This window comes from Drosophila novamexicana, unplaced genomic scaffold (assembly GCF_003285875.2).
Source record: "Drosophila novamexicana strain 15010-1031.04,08,12 unplaced genomic scaffold, DnovRS2.1 tig00000644-arrow-pilon, whole genome shotgun sequence".
Lineage (NCBI taxonomy): Eukaryota > Metazoa > Arthropoda > Insecta > Diptera > Drosophilidae > Drosophila > Drosophila novamexicana.
The window spans coordinates 2,531,781-2,547,154 of NW_020824814.1; the positions used below are offsets into that span (position 1 = coordinate 2,531,781).

The 15,374-nt window shown below is 43.6% G+C and overlaps 1 protein-coding gene across 3 annotated transcripts in view; it reads left to right on the forward strand.

The window, feature by feature from the left end:
- The window catches only part of LOC115762721 (serine/arginine repetitive matrix protein 1), a 79,506-nt gene extending 64,463 nt beyond the window's left edge, over window positions 1–15,043 (forward strand). For all 3 annotated transcript variants that reach the window (XM_030705048.1, XM_030705049.1, XM_030705050.1), the window contains 2 exons: window positions 11,134–11,649; window positions 12,179–15,043. In XM_030705048.1, coding sequence (XP_030560908.1) covers window positions 11,134–11,649; window positions 12,179–14,358 — 2,696 coding nt within the window. In that variant the 3' untranslated portion in view covers window positions 14,359–15,043. The remainder of the gene's footprint in view (window positions 1–11,133; window positions 11,650–12,178) is intronic.
- Window positions 15,044–15,374: the final 331 nt, after the last annotated feature.

The following is a 15,374-nucleotide window of genomic DNA, read 5'->3' on the forward strand; positions in this document are numbered from 1 at the left end:
TCAAAATTTCCCCATCCCATAACTCGGTCAAATTTCATCCGATTTTCACGAGGGTTGGCTTTTTATGCATAGTTTTCCCTCTTAAATAATCTGGCATTTAAATCTGACTACCTAAATTTTAGTCGAAATTCATGTCAAAATCTTGCCCCTTAGATTCGTATATAGACATAGGTCAAAATTTCCCAATCCCATAACTCGGTCAAATTTCATCAGATTTTCACGAGGCTTGGCTTTTTATGCATAGTTTTCCCTCTTAAATAATCTGGCATTTAAATCTGACAACGTACATTTTAGTCGAAATTCATGTCAAAATCTTACCCCTCAGATTCGTATATAGACATAGGTCAAAATTTCCTAATCCCATAACTCGGTCAAATTTCATCCGATTTTCACGAGGTTTCGCTTTTTATGCATAGTTTTCCCTCTTACATAATCTGGCATTTAAATCTGACTACGTAAATTTTAGTCGAAATTCATGTCAAAATCTTGCCCCTTAGATTCGTATATAGACATAGGTCAAAATTTCCCAATCCCATAACTCGGTCAAATTTCATCCGATTTTCACGAGGTTTGGTTTTTTATGCATAGTTTTCCCTCGTAAATAATCTGGCATTTAAACCTGACTATGTAAATTTTAGTCGAAATTCATGTCAAAATCTTGCCCCTTAGATTCGTATATAGGCATAGGTCAAAATTTCCCAATCCCATAACTCGGTCAAATTTCATCCGATTTTCACGAGGGTTGGCTTTTTATGCATAGTTTTCCCTCTTAAATAATCTGGCATTTAAATCTGACAACGTAAATTTTAGTTGAAATTCATGTCAAAATCTTGCCCCTTAGATTCGTATATAGACATAGGTCAAAATTTCCTAATCCCATAACTCGGTCAAATTTCATCCGATTTTCACGAGGTTTGGTTTTTTATGCATAGTTTTCCCTCGTAAATAATCTGGCATTTAAACCTGACTATGTAAATTTTAGTCGAAATTCATGTCAAAATCTTGCCCCTTAGATTCGTATATAGACATAGGTCAAAATTTCCCCATCCCATAACTCGGTCAAATTTCATCCGATTTTCACGAGGCTTGGCTTTTTATGCATAGTTTTCCCTCTTAAATAATCTGGCATTTAAATCTGACTACCTAAATTTTAGTCGAAATTCATGTCAAAATCTTGCCCCTTAGATTCGTATATAGACATAGGTCAAAATTTCCCAATCCCATAACTCGGTCAAATTTCATCAGATTTTCACGAGGCTTGGCTTTTTATGCATAGTTTTCCCTCTTAAATAATCTGGCATTTAAATCTGACAACGTACATTTTAGTCGAAATTCATGTCAAAATCTTACCCCTCAGATTCGTATATAGACATAGGTCAAAATTTCCTAATCCCATAACTCGGTCAAATTTCATCCGATTTTCACGAGGTTTCGCTTTTTATGCATAGTTTTCCCTCTTAAATAATCTGGCATTTAACCTGACTACGTAAATTTTAGTCGAAATTCATGTCAAAATCTTGCACCTTAGATTCGTATATAGACATAGGTCAAAATTTCCTAATCCCATAACTCGGTCAAATTTCATCAGATTTTCACGAGGTTTGGCTTTTTATGCATAGTTTTTCCTCTTAAATAATCTGGCATTTAAATTTGACTACGTAAATTTTTAGTCGAAATTCATGTCAAAATCTTACCCCTTAGATTCGTATATAGACATAGGTCAAAATTTCCCAATCCCATAACTCGGCCAAATTTCATCCGATTTTCACGAGGTTTGGCTTTTTATGCATAGTTTTCCCTCGTAAATAATCTGGCATTTAAACCTGACTATGTAAATTTTAGTCGAAATTCATGTCAAAATCTTGCCCCTTAGATTCGTATATAGACATAGGTCAAAATTTCCCAATTCCATAACTCGGTCAAATTTCATCCGATTTTCACGAGGGTTGGCTTTTTATGCATAGTTTTCCCTCTTAAATAATCTGGCATTTAAATCTGACAACGTAAATTTTAGTCGAAATTCATGTCAAAATCTTGCCCCTTAGATTCGTATATAGACATAGGTCAAAATTTCCCAATCCCATAACTCGGTCAAATTTCATCAGATTTTCACGAGGCTTGGCTTTTTATGCATAGTTTTCCCTCTTAAATAATCTGGCATTTAAATCTGACAACGTACATTTTAGTCGAAATTCATGTCAAAATCTTACCCCTCAGATTCGTATATAGACATAGGTCAAAATTTCCTAATCCCATAACTCGGTCAAATTTCATCCGATTTTCACGAGGTTTCGCTTTTTATGCATAGTTTTCCCTCTTAAATAATCTGGCATTTAACCTGACTACGTAAATTTTAGTCGAAATTCATGTCAAAATCTTGCACCTTAGATTCGTATATAGACATAGGTCAAAATTTCCTAATCCCATAACTCGGTCAAATTTCATCAGATTTTCACGAGGTTTGGCTTTTTATGACTACCTAAATTTTAGTCGAAATTCATGTCAAAATCTTGCCCCTTAGATTCGTATATAGACATAGGTCAAAATTTCCCAATCCCATAACTCGGTCAAATTTCATCCGATTTTCACGAGGCTTGGCTTTTTATGCATAGTTTTCCCTCTTAAATAATCTGGCATTTAAATCTGACAACGTACATTTTAGTCGAAATTCATGTCAAAATCTTACCCCTCAGATTCGTATATAGACATAGGTCAAAATTTCCTAATCCCATAACTCGGTCAAATTTCATCCGATTTTCACGAGGTTTCGCTTTTTATGCATAGTTTTCCCTCTTAAATAATCTGGCATTTAAACCTGACTACGTAAATTTTAGTCGAAATTCATGTCAAAATCTTGCACCTTAGATTCGTATATAGACATAGGTCAAAATTTCCTAATCCCATAACTCGGTCAAATTTCATCAGATTTTCACGAGGTTTGGCTTTTTATGCATAGTTTTTCCTCTTAAATAATCTGGCATTTAAACCTGACTACGTAAATTTTAGTCGAAATTCATGTCAAAACCTTGCACCTTAGATTCGTATATAGACATAGGTCAAAATTTCCTAATCCCATAACTCGGTAAAATTTCATCCGATTTTCACGAGGTTTGGTTTTTTATGCATAGTTTTCCCTCGTAAATAATCTGGCATTTAAACCTGACTATGTAAATTTTAGTCGAAATTCATGTCAAAATCTTGCCCCTTAGATTCGTATATAGACATAGGTCAAAATTTCCCAATCCCATAACTCGGTCAAATTTCATCCGATTTTCACGAGGGTTGGCTTTTTATGCATAGTTTTCCCTCTTAAATAATCTGGCATTTAAATCTGACAACGTAAATTTTAGTCGAAATTCATGTCAAAATCTTGCCCCTCAGATTCGTATATAGACATAGGTCAAAATTTCCTAATCCCATAACTCGGTCAAATTTCATCCGATTTTCACGAGGTTTCGCTTTTTATGCATAGTTTTCCCTCTTAAATAATCTGGCATTTAAATCTGACAACGTACATTTTAGTCGAAATTCATGTCAAAATCTTACCCCTCAGATTCGTATATAGACATAGGTCAAAATTTCCTAATCCCATAACTCGGTCAAATTTCATCCGATTTTCACGAGGTTTCGCTTTTTATGCATAGTTTTCCCTCTTAAATAATCTGGCATTTAAACCTGACTACGTAAATTTTAGTCGAAATTCATGTCAAAATCTTGCCCCTTAGATTCGTATATAGACATAGGTTAAAATTTCCCAATCCCATAACTCGGTCAAATTTCATCCGATTTTCACGAGGTTTGGCTTTTTATGCATAGTTTTCCCTCTTAAATAATCTGGCATTTAAATCTGACAACGTAAATTTTAGTCGAAATTCATGTCAAAATCTTACCCCTTAGATTCGTATATAGACATAGGTCAAAATTTCCCACCCCTATAAGTAGGTCAAATCTCATCAGATTTTCACGAGGTTTTGTTTTTTATGCATAGTTTTTCCTCTTAAATAATCTGGCATTTAAATTTGACTACGTAAATTTTAGTCAAAATTCATGTCAAAATCTTGCCCCTTAGATTCGTATATAGACATAGGACAAAATTTCCCAATCCCATAACTCGGTCAAATTTCATCCGATTTTCACGAGGCTTGGCTTGTTATGCATAGTTTTTCCTCTTAAATAATCTGGCATTTAAACCTGACTACGTAAATTTTAGTCGAAATTCATGTCAAAATCTTGCGCCTTAGATTCGTATATAGACATAGGTCAAAATTTCCTAATCCCATAACTCGGTCAAATTTCATCAGATTTTCACGAGGTTTGGCTTTTTATGCATAGTTTTCCCTCTTAACTCGTGTTAAATTCGAAATTGCAGCACGAACAGTTCGTGTGTAATATTGTTAGCTGTTAGTTCGTGTTGATCTCGTGTTAACTCGCGTTAAAATCAAAATTGCACTACGAACACTTCGTGTTTGTCATTAAAGTAAACACGACTCGTGCCCATCTCTAGCCTGAGCAATAGGTTTGGGCGCGCGTGCTCTGCTGCTGCTCCTGGCGCTTTTTAAACGACACTTGAAGACATATTTGCTGAAGTAGCTAGAGTGCAGTCTCGGCCAATATTTCCCCTGTGCTATCGCCATCCCACGCAGCCTCCTCAAGCAGTTGGCTCATCAGCTGGGCAGGAAATCAAATGCGTTTCCGTTTCCGCCGCATGCGTCTCGTTTTGGGCTAGGTTCGGGCTTTGACATCCTTTTTTCGGGCTTCCCTCTTGATGGCACATTTCAATTTACATGCCGCCCGCAGCACTCGCTGCCTTTTGCTTTGATGTAGCACACACACCCCCCCGCCCTCCTCATCCTCTCTTTCCGAACTGCTCCCCGCCTTTTGCTTTTACCAGTTTTTCATTGGAATGTTTTGCTTTGCTTTCTGTGCGCTCGTATCTGCTCCTGTGCTTTGTTTTGCGACACAGGCTCCATGTCCTTTGACGCTTATCGTGCGCCCCCGCCCCTCGTGCCTTTGACAAGCCCTGTTCCAGTCCTTCGGTCCCCTCGCAGCAGTCGCATTTGTCTTTTGTTAACTTGATTTTGGACTGCCAGCTCGCCTCTCGAACATATGTACGTGGAGTGTGTCGTCTTCCAAGTTGGCCATTGAGCTTTAAATACGCACTTATCAGCCCGCTCTCCTCCAGCTTGTCCTGCCAAGGACCTCAAGCTCATTCTATTGTCCTTTACATTCGGCGGTTTCCTTAAACAAAAGCCACACTTTTCCAGCTGAAGACAGTTTCTCTTGACCTCTACGACCATTTGTTTGCTGCGCAGTTTATTGCTGTAAAGTGGCTTCAGTCTATTTTAGTCCCAAGGAATTACGACTTCCAAATATATAAAGCTATAGCCTTGTCCTAACCGTAGCGATTCCCGCAGTGAAAATAGATTATGACTTGTTTTAGCTGTAAAATAGACTTTCATCAAATATTATATATTAAAATCAATTTTGCATCAAAATCTGGCAATATGATTCGCGGTCAAAATTCATGTAAAAATGATACCCTCAAATATCAAATATTAGGTCGAAATTTCCCAATCCCATAACTCGATCATGTAAATGCATGTATGCATGTCTGTTTTGTATATATGCATGCATGCGTACATGCATGAATACATGTCCGGATACCTACATATATGCGAACATACATACATACATATATTCTTACATGTATACATACATACATATTAAAAGACATACATACATCTACATAAATACATCTACATGCATACATACATCAACATACATACATATACATACATATACATGCATATACATACATATACATGCATATACATACATATACATACATATACATACATCTACATATGTACATACATCTGCATACATACATCTATATACATACATCAATATACATATCTACTTACCCGCCCACCTCCTCCTGTGACGCCGCCTCCTCCACAGTTGCTCCTCCACAGACCGTCGAAGCCAACGTTTCCTGCCTTATGGAGGCAAGGCCTACTTGAATTCTTGAGAATCGAGGAGGAGAGCATTTCATAGAAATTCGTTTTATTTAAATTTGTTGCAAGCCGACAAATTACTTTGGTCTGCATTTGGTATTAGAAAACAAACATGCATGCATGCATATGTACATAAATGCATACATACATACATGCATACACAAACATACTTACATTCCGTCATACAAAATACTCTTATTACATATATGAGAGCTCATTCAAATATTATTACATAATTAATGGTGAAAATTTAAATAGTTGAAAATGTTTGTTTTGGGCAGCTTTAGAAATTGTTGCCTGTGAAATGAATTTGCCGCTGGCCATTTATTTAAACTTGGGCCAACTTTCTCGCAGCGCATTTACTTCTGTTGGGGCCTAAAAACTTGAACCCACAACATTTAAATTTATTAACATCATAAAATCATATTTTTTGTGGTTTTCAGCAGGGGAGGAGGGTGCGGGGCAGCCACAAAATGGGCCCATAAATATTTAAAAGCGCTTAAAACGCACACACACACACACACACACAAAACGTGGCGAATGGCACAAAGCAACGTTTAAATTTTATTGCCATGGCCAACAAGCAACTGCAACCTGCCTAGCAGCACCCCCCCTCCCCTCGCTGCCATCAACTAGGCCAGCTCCTTGGCGCAGCTCAAATCGAGTCAATAATAAAAATTCAAATTGATTTTTGATCGCATTGGTAAATCGCACCTATTCACATCTTGGACGGGCCACCCAAAACGCAGCACACATTAAAATCCCATAAAATTGGCTTAAGTAGTGATATCGTCCCCTCGACCCTAACCTCCCCCTCTGCCCGGAATGTAACCTGATGCGTGCTAATTGAAAAGCTAAAAAACTGAAATTTGTGTAAATTATTTTCTGCATAAATTTGCACACTTGATGACTGCTGCAGGCTTTGCCTAGAGGTTAGGGTGGGGGGCAGGTGCGGGTGTTTGTAGCTTATGGAGGGATATCTGGACTCGTGCCTGTTGGCCATGTCAACAGGGATTTTGCTGGCCGACTGGCACCTACTGACAATCTCACAATCTGACAATCGAGCAACTTTATGACGTTTTTTTTACGAGCCAGTGCGCGACTTCTCATCGCTGTGGACTTGTAGTTGTAATACCCTATAATGAAAATGATTAACAATGGGTGTAATGAAATTATGCAAATGAGATAATAGACAGAATAAAGAGGCTCATAGCATGTAAAGTATGCCCGATCTTGAGCATACTTTACGAGCTAAGCAACAAAGGCTTCAGCCCTTGAGACAATTGACTTTAGGCGTAGGTAGGGTAATATTGATGGCGATGAGCTTGAGTCCATTACAGAGACAATGAAAGCCAAGAATCGAAGAGTATTGGGAATTTTCTGCCTTTTGTTCTTCCTTTCACCAAGCATTTCTCCAAAGTCGATAAATATCGATGCTTGCTTGGTAGAGACACGATATTTCGTCCAAAATACATTGCTCAACAATATTTAACTTGTTTAAAAACCACTTGCAGTTCTCCCATAGTAAAAAATTGTATTGTTTATAATAAAATCGATAAGCATTGATATAATCGATAAATGTCAATTTAACGTACTGATACAATCGATAAATATCGATACAATGTCCTGATAAAGTCAATAAATATCGATGTTATATTCTGATAATAAAGTCGATAAATATTGAAATAAATTAGTTATATAATCATGATACACTGATAAATATCGCTACAAAGTACTGATAAATCGTCAAATATCGATATATCGATATCCAGATACACCAAAAATTATCGATATATTCATATAGCCTTGACTTTCCAAGCCTATCTCTTAAGCTCTAGAAACTAGACTTACCCAAGCTCCAAAAACTCATTCTGCATACATATATGATAGGTATATACAGGGTATTTGCCAGTCGAGCACTCGTTAACTCGTTGCAGCTGTAAGCTTAATGTTTATGTTCGATGGTCCCTCGTTAAATACTTGATGAGCCCCTGTAGCATTTTAATTTACTGCACGGCCAACAGGTGGGAGCGAGAGAGAGAAGGAGAAAGAGAAAGAGGGGGACGAGCTGTAGAAAGCGAGAGCTTGAAATCAATTTTTCTTGAACAAATGCGAGTATTTCTAGTATTTATTTTTAGTATTTTCCAAATGCGAGCACTTCTCGTATTTCTTTTAATTTTATGTGTGCTGTTGCTGCTTTTTTTTATATATGTTTTGTTTTTTATGTGAGGCAACGCATCTTGGCCATTTTACAGTTGTTTGGCCTACAGCCAGGCTGAGACTGTGACTGGGGCGGGGGCGGGGTTCGGGTTGGCTTGGGCTAGCGGCCAGTCCATGTGGAGTTGCTGCAAATGCCATGTTTAGTTGCAATTAAAATGCTTTTATCTTATTAGCGCAATGGCATCGCAATGCCATTTGTTGGCCAAGTTAAGTCAGCTTGAGCCAGAGTTCATTTCCCACAACACACACACACACACACACACACACACACACACACACACACACACACACACACAGACACGGCTCTCTCGGCGAGTTCATGGCAAGGAGCTTGGGCTAATCACATGCAGCTCCAATCAATTCCAAGCGCCTTTTATGCCAAATCACGGGCCCCGTCCCGTTCCCATTTGCACGCTTCGTCGACATTACGCCGCGATTGAATTATTATCGCCGCCTGCCGCCGCACGGCCATAAATGCAATTGCAGTTGCAACTTGGCCAGAGCCGACGACAATGCCCCAGTGGCCATGTTGTGCTGTGCGTGTGTGTGCCATGCCCATATTTGGGCAGCTTTGGGCGGCCGAACAAGTTGCAAAACAAATTTGTCAATGTTTTGTCCATTTGCGGGCGCCGCATGTCGCATGTCGCTTGTTTGGGTTTTGCCGTCTGTCTCTCTGTCTGTTTTTTCTCGCTTTTCTAAGCGGCATTAGCTAATTTGGCAGCCCGTCTCCGTTTAATTAGAGGCTGCAACAACAACAACAACTGCAACAACTGAGGCAACATTTTGCTGCCTTGCAACACTTTCAATTTCTGTGCCCCGTCCGACGTGCCACGCCCACGCCTCAACTCAGCTCAGCTCAGCTCACGTCGCGTCCATTAAAGGCCGCTGCCTCACGATCTCACTGAATGACTTGCCCCGCCCCTCACTGCCTCGCCTCGCACCGCCCCGCGATCCCTCTCGTCCCTGACCCTGTCGTCACACGCCCAATGTAATCCTCGCACGATCTGCCTGCCGCAGTTGCAGCTCTTTTTTTGATTAACTCTCTGCCGCGGCATACCCCAAACTGATAGACTGATTGACTGACTGACTGAATGACTGACTGACTGACTGACTGAATGACTGACTGATTGACTGGCAAAGGTCGATAAAGCCACAGCCGCCGGCTTTGCAGCTATGCTTCAGGGTCTTATCCTTTCTGCGCCCTCAACAGGCCTTAGTTATTGTGCATATAGGGTAGAGGGAGGTACATTAACTATGTCGCTCAGTTTGTAGAATAAGTGTTCATATTATATCCCGACTAGATTATGTATATAGCATGGATGCAAAGCGGACTTGACCTGAATTGATCGCAATCATGAATTTTAATTCAGTTTTTTGTTTTGATATAGCTTAGTTAAAAGTAAAATTAGAAAACCCAAACCAACAGTTTCTTATTTTTATCTAAAGCCCAAATTTAGCCCGCAACTTGTATTTGAAAATATTGACGGCCTGCAATATTTTCAGCACAACGGGCAATTATTCAGTTTTTGCCTAAAGACAAGGATCTCCAAACCTCTAAGAGCTAGAGACTTGATTCTTACACTGCCTGCTCAGCATGATTTTATTTCCGATAATCGATAACTTGCCCCATTTCCAAGCAATCGATAAAAATCGATATCGAAATTCAGTTTTTTGAGCAAATCTCTTATGTTGTCAGAGCTAGAGTCGACAAATTTGACATGTAGCTTCTAGAATAGTGTATATATATATATAAACGATGAATCGTTCATTTTAAAGCTATCGCCTAGAAGAGTATTCAGGGTATTCCCTAGTCAGGAACTCCCGATTAGAGCCTGTTGCTTATTGCAGTACAATCTGATGATTGTCTCCAAAATGCTGTCTTCGTTAGTTCTCGAATTTAGTTGAAAAACGCAGCTAGTCCAACTTCTATATTATACGTAAGGGAAAGGGTATTCAAACGTCGTTAGCACCCATTTCAATACGCTTTAAGCTGCCCATTTTTGAGCATTGTGCAAATGTGAGCGCAAGAACGGGCCCATTAAGAAAGAGGGACAGAGAGAGAAAGATAGAGAGAGAGCGAGGTCTATAGAGAAAGATATATAGTAAGAGAGAGAGAGAGAGAGAGAGGGTAAGAGAGGGCAAGGGAGGGATATCCAGAGTAGAGGTAGCTGGGTATCATACAATATTTGGTATTTTTGTGAAATACCGTCACGTTTTAACATTTTACTACTCACTTCTGGCACGTTGTTGCCATTGAGCATATCAGTTTTGCAATTTTATTGGCCACGCTTTTTGCGTATCTCCTGCTTCTTGTTGTTGTTGCTGTTGCTGTTGTTGGCCTTTGCCATTTCGCAGCTCGCGCTGATCTTGGCCTTGATAGCGCATATAAATGTGGCCAGAAACTGTGGCCAACTGCAACCGCAACTGAGGCCTGTGTCTGGCTCTGGGTCTGAGGCTCTGTCTTGGGTCTCAGAGCTCAGAGGTTGACGTTTATATTGGCAAATATTTTTAATATTCCTTGTGGGGGTGTTGTTGCTATTTATGTACCCTGCACCGGGTTGAAATAGACAGGCAACTCAGCTGGCATCTGCAAACTTATATAGTCTATATATATTCCTTGTCATAATCGTATGTCTTAAATAATTAACATAAAATATATTAAGCAACAGCTTTAGACGAGTCGTTGCTATGCTTACCGCTTACAGGGTATCTGCTAGTCGGGCACGCTCAATTTTCTTTTACTGCCCTGCCTTCATCTCAGCTTGATTTGTTGCACTTCCACAGTTGTCTTATGCGACTAACAGGGTATCTGGCCAGTCGGGCAAGCTCGACATGATTTGCTCTATTGCCTTCTTCTTCTTCTCATCGTGATACCCTTTGATGCTCTCTCCCACAGCTGCATCAGTTCCGCCCACATATCGCCAACATGCAGCAGAGCACGCTGCGGCAGCTGCGCCACACTCCACGCGCAGCCTAGACCAGTCGCAGTCGCAGTCGCAGTCGCAGTTGCAGTCGCAGCCGACGCACGCGCAGGCGCAGCAGAACGATTACGTTCTAGAGGAGACAAATCGACGACTGCGTCAACCGCCGCCGCCGCCGCCGCCGTTTTATTGCCCGCTGCCGCTGACACCGCCGCCGGGCTATACGGAGCGAGCCGCACCACCGCCGCCGGCGCCGCAGCCAGCGGCAGAGCATGCAGCAGCAGCCGCAGCAGCAGCGCGTCAGCAAGCACGACGTCGACGTCGTCTACGTGAACTCCAGCAGCAGCAGCAGCAGCTGCAGCAAAGATTCGCAACCAGCACCAGCAGCAGCAGCAGCAGCAGCGAGCAGAGCAGCGCCAGCGACGACGGCGAGCTAGGCAGCGCAGTCAGACGCCAGCGTCGGCGCAGACGCAGCTCACGTGGACTGAGAGGTAAGTCAAGGGACGCAGAGGAGTTCTAATTAGTACAGTAAAAGCGCTCTACAGTGGACAAACACGAAAGCTGTTGAGGAAATTGTTGCAGGGAAAGTTCAATAGGCTTTTATACCCTGTGCAGAAGCGTGAGAAGGGGTATGCTGGTTTTGTGCAATATACATCTAGCTGTCCGTTTGATCGTCTGAGGCTCGATATATAAAAATATATATATATATATTAATGTAGAAGAACAATTCACCTTTTGGAGAACTCTAATGCATTTCTTGTATATACAAAGCTATATATGCCATATTTTTGCCCTGAAACTTGCATTAAGATCGGACTCTAAGCATCGAAGTTTTTTATGAATGCATTTTTTTATAGTGTGCAGCTGTAGGAAGAAGAAGCACAGCCATCTACAAGCCGTAAAAAGGAAGTTCGAATACTTTCTGCTACAGCTTTTTGCTGGCTACAGGGTATCTCCTCGTCGAGCACTCTCTCTTTCTCTTGCTTTTGGCTGCATATTTATAGTTTTCTCCTCCTGCAGATGCCTATTGTCCGGACTTGTTGCACGCCTGCGCCTTGATTCTCCATCACCAGCAACAGCAGCAGCATCATCAGCCCGGTAGCAGCGACAGTTCCGTGGGCAATTTTACGGCCACGCCCCCGCCGCCGCCGCCGCCGCCGCCGTCCCTGCCGCCGAATCGTCAGTCAAGTGGCGTTGAGTACAGCTCGGACTATGTGGAGATTGATGAGCTGGCGTTGCCGCCGCTAGGCGCTGCTCGGGCCAAGAGCACACCACAACTGCAGCATGCTGTAGGCCTGGACAGATTAGAGATGGGTCAGAATCTGAGCCTGCGACGGCCGCGCATCTCACTGACCTGGGTGCTGCGGGAGCAGCACCAGTCCCCGTCCCAGCCCCAGACCCAATCCCAGCCGCCAGCCAATGAACCGCCCGAGGCGGAGACAGCCAAGGAGAAGCAAGTGGAGAAGCAGCCGCTCAGCAATGGACATGTGCCGGCCGCTGGCGATGTCTCCAACTCCTTGCCGCCGCAGCGCACGGAGCCGGTGCCCACGCAGCTGGACGTGGGCAAGAAGCGCTATCGCGTCAAGCAGCTGCCTGGCAGCGGCACGGAGCCGCTTACGGGTTACGCCACCACGCCCACCGCCCACCAGGCACCGGGCAACGGGCAGCTGGCAAGCCAAAAGTTCTTCAGCAATCAAAATCTGCTGGAGTACAAGGACAAGGGCACGCGCAGCGCACCGCTGGGCGCGCCCGTGGCCGCCGCCACCACCAAAGAGCTGCTGTTCGTCTGCACGCCGCAGCGTGCTCCGCGCAGCGATGTGCACCACGAGGCGCTGCTGTTGGCGCGCAAGCGCAACGAGATTCGCAAGAAGCTGGCCAGCCGGCTGCAGCAGGCGCGAGCCGCCGGCGTGGGAGCTCCTGCCGCCAGCCCGGCGACGACCACGACGACGACGACAGCGGATGCACTGAAGTGCACCTACTCGGAGCCCAGTTTGGTTGCCGTCTCCGAAGGGGGCGGAGCAGGAGCCCTCGGCGCGCAGCAGCCGCCGCGTCGCCATCGGCATCGCAAGCGTCGCGAACGGGAACGCAATCGTGTCCAGCGTTTTGGCTACGAGATACACAATGTGGATGAGTTTCTGTCGCGTTGCTCGCTGTCGGCACCGGGCAATATACCCGTTGTCCTGGCCACGGCCAGCACGCTCTATCAGACGCGACCCGGCGGCTATCAGCTGGAGATACCGCTGCCGCTGGGCATGGTCGTGAATGCGGTGTTCAAGAACCAGAACTGGCTCTATGTGCAGACGCCGCACGCCGAGGAGGGCTACGTTGGCTATGCCAGCTGCTTGCCGCTGGGCATATTGCCCACGGGTGGGGGCAGTAGCTCCAAGCCAACGCCCTGCTGGGAGTCCAATGCGGACATCTTTCCGCGACCCTGCGGCAACATGACCGACTCCGAGAAGGAGATACGTTTGCGCGGCGGCACACGCTCCGATGGGGCACGCACGCCGCGCAGCGCCAAACCTGGAGGAGGAGCAGCAGCTGCCGAGGAGCACAACAACAACAACAACACGAGCAAGAGTCTGGTATCGCATGGCGGCAGCCTGGCGGGCTCCTTGTACGGGGAGCAGCACGTGGACAAGCTATATTTGCGCGCCGCCTCCCAGCCAAAGCTCGTGGAGAAGGCCTATGCACAGCTGCGCTCCACCAAACAGCTGGGCTCCGGCTCCGCCTCGGTGCGCAGCGCCTCCAACGACGAATATGTCACACTCCAGCAGCAGCAGCAGCAGAGGATGACCAGGCAGAAGCATCTGCATGCGCAGCAGCAGTCACAGCCCGTGCGGCGTCTGTCGAACGTTTCGTACATAACCAATGGCCACAACGGTCAGCATTTGCATCCAAAGAGCACTCCCCTCCAGCAGTCGCAGCAGCAGATACCGCAACAGACTCCGCACCAGGCTCCGCCCGCGGCGGGCGCCATGTTGAGTGTGCTGCGGCGGCAACAGCAGAACGGACTGCGCCAAACTCTAGTCGCCATCAACGCGGACTTCATCACGGAGAGCATTGTCGTTCACAAGGGCGAGATTGTGACGCTCTGCGAATGCCGCGAGTCCAAGGATCAGCGCCAATGGTTCTACGTAAAGACGCGAGACGGACGCGAGGGCTTCATTCCAGCCGAGGTGGCCGGCCATGGCTATCTGTAGGCGGACACACGGACCAGACGGACAGCTCCAACCACATACAAAACATAAACAAATATAAAGTGACCTCGGCATGCCGAAGATTAAATACCCTTGCTGACAAAAGACTAGGAAGTGTACTCCAGGAAAAAACAAATCAATGTCTAAAGCGATGGAAGCTATTTGATATACTAGTCCGATTAATTAATTAGAGCCATGCGATCCTTCCTTCTAAAAGCTACATAATACAGCTGCATAATTAGACTTATCCATGCAAAAATTCATCAAGATAGATTTGAACTAATCAACATATATACATAATTAATGACGAGCCTGCGACATCTCCTGTAACAAGTAAAACATTTCGTGATTAGCCTTTGCAAGGGTATTAATTCTAAGCCCCCCACAAAAGTCATGCGTATTACCAGATAATATTTCACTAAGTAATACAAATTAGCAATATCGTGTGTAATTTACAAAAACTCTTTGTTCTGCGTACGCTTCTAGAATCTACATAGATGTAATCTGTGCTATGGGTGTATATGTATTTATCTAGCATTTAGTCTATGCAATATTTAACTTGCAATATAAATCAAAGACAAACACACACACACTCACACAACGACACATGGAAAACGAAACTATTTATACAATTATTGTACTTGATGCTTCTACTAAATAATTGAAATAAATAAACATATTAAACAAACTCTGACTTAATTATATAGCTCGCTGCCGACATTCAAAAGTTGTGATTTACAAGCATCTTGCTGACCGCCCCAAATACCAGGCGAACAGCAATCAGTAGCAGGTTACGCTGCTTTTAAAATTTTCTGTATGTGCAACTTTCAATTTGCTACTGTTACAGTTGACGGCCTGCACTGTTGTCCTAGCTGTGCGGCTGGTCCGCACCATACGCTCAGTCAGTCGCTGTTGTCTGACGTCATCAAAAAACAAAAGTCGTTTTGCAGCCGAGTCCGAGTCCAAAAACTGCTAAAGTACCAGGCGAACATAAATCAGCAGAAGGTTGCTGCACTAAA